At 53.8% G+C, this 4,209-nt stretch overlaps 1 protein-coding gene across 1 annotated transcript; it reads left to right on the top strand.

Annotated features, from left to right (window-relative positions):
- Nucleotides 1–3,358: 3,358 nt before the first annotated feature.
- PMZ80_010587 (uncharacterized protein) lies at nucleotides 3,359–3,739 on the top strand (the record flags this gene model as incomplete). Its single annotated transcript, XM_064878976.1, has 2 exons — nucleotides 3,359–3,362; nucleotides 3,393–3,739. The coding sequence occupies 2 exons, from the start codon at nucleotides 3,359–3,361 to the stop codon at nucleotides 3,737–3,739; spliced, it is 351 nt and encodes a 116-aa protein (XP_064725377.1).
- Between the last annotated feature and the right edge of the window lie 470 nt (nucleotides 3,740–4,209).

The raw sequence follows: 4,209 nt of genomic DNA, 5'->3' as shown, positions 1-4,209 counted from the left end.
GAGAGAGGGCACAGCCGGGCGGCGGAACGCAAACTAACGCGAGCGGACGTGCCTGTCTCGATCAAGATCTTCCCAGGCTGTTAAGCATTTACGACGGCCTGGTCTCGGCCAGACTGGAGTGTACAATGCACGACTCAGCTACAGATCGCCACGGTACTCCGTCGAACTGTGTCCGCTTGACGTTCCACGCCGTATGGTAAACCACAGTCAGACTCTCAACAACACCGCGTTGTCTGATGTGAACCACCAACACTACCTTGACCCGTCGCGGCCCGGACGCATGCAGTGACTGATCGGAACGAAAGATGTGATACAAGTGCAAAGTTGGGATCCAGTGGTTGTTAGACGCTGACTTGATGTAGTCTTTGCATTGCTTGGCCATTATCTGATCGAGATCTGCTAGCCGCACTGGTCGAAGCAGAAGACGACGTAACCCACTGACAGTCATCTCTTTCTCTTTGCACGATCGTTTCTTGCTCCGCGATGAACCACACAAGTCCGACAACTTCAAGCTTGCGGAATCTTCATCATGCTCAATACACGTCCAAACAATAGTCATAGGCCAGTGCATTCCACCATCGTCCCTTCCAGGTAATACCTTATCTCTGCTGGGGGAATGTTGACCTCGAATGCTGCGAGGAACGGAAGGATGACATGTGGTTGCGTCCGTTTTGTTATCCGGTTCTTATTCGATTGCTTCTGGCAAGGCGTGCCGATATTGTTTCTTGGAGTCAGAAAGAGCAGCCCTGAGAAATGACCTGTCAAGGATGGCAGAGCAAGGGCCGGCCAAGCGTGGGGACACGCAGTGGATGAGTGGATCGGTCGGTGCAAGCGAAGCATAATGCTAGCAGCCTTCTGACTGTCACAATGAATGACGACAAGTGGTCAGAGAAGTCTTCCCTTGTTCGAACATATCATCAGACTGCAGCCAGGAGACTAGTGTCACTCAAAGTCAAGCATCCCCCTACTTTTGTCACCATCGTGCTTTGAGCCGGACCAAACAGTAACGCGTTCATCCTTCGCGAGTGGCTAGATCACACCTAGCGGAGATCAACAGTTGCAAAAGTTGTTCGTGCACCCTTTGTGCAATGTAATCTATTAACGGACAAGTGACAGCGGTGTATGTGCTGTGACACGGTTGTAGTGGTCTGTGCGGGGTTAGTAGGACCTTTGTCTCAAACCCATTGCCTGACCACAGTTTCCTGCGTGATTCGCGTGATCATTGATCGACGACTGGTGCACACCAACCTGAGTCGACGCAGGGGGTGTACTGTCCTGTCGTGAGCAGTGGCAGGGTCGTGTCTGTGTCCAATCGAAATGATCACCTAGTTCCTTGACTGGTCATCTCCTCGTCGCAATCCACATGGCCGCCGTAGCTGGATTTGCGCTGCAACATGATCTGCCTCCCTGGACATGAAACCCGATGACAGGAGCACGGCACGTCGATGTGATCGTTGACTACATCGCATACGGGTAGGATCAATCCTTCAGGAGGAATGGTGATTCGTCCCGTTCGTGAAGACTTGCCTGTACAAATGGAACGTGGACTTGGTTCGTGGGGATTGTAACCACAGCCGCTGATATTTACACTGTGGTATCGGTCAGCACCGAGCTCTCGTCTGTGGTTGTGCCTGAGGCTCTATACTGGTCAGCTCGTACAGCCCCGGCGAGATGTGTCAACTGATGTCCAAAAGACACGAGTTCGTTCTATCTACTCGTCCCCTCGTTCGGCCCTGCACCGCTGGTGGTAGAGAAATGGGATCAGAAATCGTTGGTATGACACACCCGCTACCGGCAGGACACTCGAGCATCTCTTCCGTCCACTCACGACGCATTGAGCTGCAGCATCCTGCCAGCACGGTATGCATTCTTCATCGGTATCATAAGCCACGAAGACCATCTCCAAACGAGTCTGGCGTGTAACTCGAAGCGCTTGTCACAGAGCTGAACCAAGATATGCAACCTGCGACTATGGCGGGGCTGGTCACTGTGACGGTCATTGGCCGCAACGGCTGCTGCACGACACGCTGGCAATGATGCCTGTCCTTAGCCTGGTTGGACTGGCGCGTTTCGCCCAGACCACATCTGGTCCGCGATGCCGGCAAGCAGCAATTTCATGCTTCGTGCTTGTCTCCATCACCCGACGAATTGTGCGGGCTGACTGCACGAAGCGCATGTTCTAGGTGCAAGTAGAGGCAGTCGCACGCACCTGGGGGAGACGGCAGGGTCTGCCGCGCGAGAACACGCTAGCGGTGTATCCACCCGGTTGCGTCACACCCTCGTTCTCGTGCATCGGTCATCTGCTCCTCCGCTACTCAACGCCAGCGCTTGATCACACTGTCTAGAGTGTGGTGCTAGCGTCGTACAATAACCGATATAAGATCGTGCTTCTAACCAGCGCCTACAAAAGCGTTGCTCTATGTCGGAAATGGTGCGATCAGGGAAGCCATACACACCACTGAACGGTTTGTCCCGATTGCACGTTCCCTGGCTACCGTTATTAACCAGAACAGGACGATACCACCTGCGCTCGACCGACCAGCGACGAAATAGTGCGTGTCAAAGGTGTTAATCCAAAGACAGACTGCAATCTCGTCACCGACCGGGTCAGGCCAGGGAACCAAGACAGTCCAGCTCACCTGCGTCCGCAAACGAGCGAAAGAGAAAAAGAGAAGACATAACGCTCAATCCTAATCAAACATTGTATCGGGGCCGGAAGCGCTAAAAGCGGTCGGAGGACAGATCGGGTAGTACGCACATTGAACATTGGTGTTAAGAAGGCGTTTAGCCCAGTGAGTTCTTCGAGTCCGATAGCACGATGAGTCACCTCCTGGCGCGAAAGAAGTCGGCGACGTCGCTGCGCCGCAAGCGATCCGATAGCGACTTAACTATACAAAGCTCGACCACGCCGAGCGACTAGAAGCCGCGAGAAGACAAGAGCGCACCTTATTAAGACCCACGATATACGGTGCTGCTAGCTACCAAAGGCAGCTTTTTAGACAAATCGGACCGCGGTATCGTCGAGAAAAGCAAAGAGCTCGTACAGAGCCTATTAGGAAACGAGTAAGAAGTGCCTTAAGAATCTCTGTTTCGGGATAACGTCTTCGACACTACATGCCGCAATATTCGAGACAGGAATGAATCTCGGGTTATTCGGGATATCGCCTAGTTGCTAGTACCCTCTGCCGAGAACTTCGCGGCTTACGGCGCTGAAGAGCTTGCTTGCCTGATTGAGAGTGTTAACGAAGGCTGGAATAACAGTATCCCCGTCACTAAGCCGCGGCCCTAACCAGACTACGGCGTGGGGTTTCGGCGCGAGGCCTTTACCGACGAGCGACTGCAGAAGCTCTAGCCGTTTATGGGTAAGCTGACCGAGTAGTCGTTCTTTATAGGTACGTACTACCTCTACTTCCCCTTCTCGACCTGCGAGGTTAAGTGTGGCGCGGCGGCACTAGACGTGGCCGATCGACAGAACGCGCATAGTATGACGCTGGCGGTGCGTAGTGTGGTCGAGCTGTTCTGCCTGGTCTATCGAGAAAAGGAGGTCGATCGGGAGATTCTTGCCTTTTCCATCTTCTATGATCACGAGTCGGTCCGCATTTACGGTTACTATACGGTGATCGACGGCAACAAGACCACCTATCATCGCCACCCGGTTCGCAAGTTCGACTTTACCGAGATGGATGGCAAGGAGAAATGGACGACGTACAAGTTCACAAAGAGCGTCTACCGTTCCTAGATGCCGGCACATTTCGCCCGGCTCTGTTCAGCGATTGACATGATCCCTGCCGACCTGGATTTCGGACTCTCACAGTCGGACCTGCACATCTCCGAGTCGACCGGGCTGTCTCAAGACGTGGCCAGTCACCGCATCAGCGAGTCGGACGTCGCGACGGTGACGACGGTCACGGATGCAGACAGTCAAGCAGGGCCCAGCAGAACGGAGGACACTCTGGAGACGTCGTTGACACGCGGTTCGAGCTAGCCAAACAAGGCAAAAAGAGGTCGTGCCCCCAGGTGAGCTATACTACGACGAAGCTTTCTTATCCTAAGATTGACCCATTCATCACCGTCATCGTGGGCTGCCCTACACCGCTTGTGCCGATCCTGGTGTCGCCGAACGACATTTCAGAAGTCCTCTTCGAGGGGCGGTAGGATGACTACGAAAGTGCTGGCCACAGCATGATGTTCGGGGTTATCGATTCAGCG

Source organism: Knufia obscura (genome assembly GCF_036327395.1).
Source record: "Knufia obscura strain CCFEE 5817 isolate CBS 148926 chromosome Unknown scaffold_18, whole genome shotgun sequence".
In the NCBI taxonomy this organism is placed as follows: domain Eukaryota; kingdom Fungi; phylum Ascomycota; class Eurotiomycetes; order Chaetothyriales; family Trichomeriaceae; genus Knufia; species Knufia obscura.
Note: the sequence above shows the minus strand (reverse complement) of the source record. Positions and strands in the feature narration are given on the sequence as shown.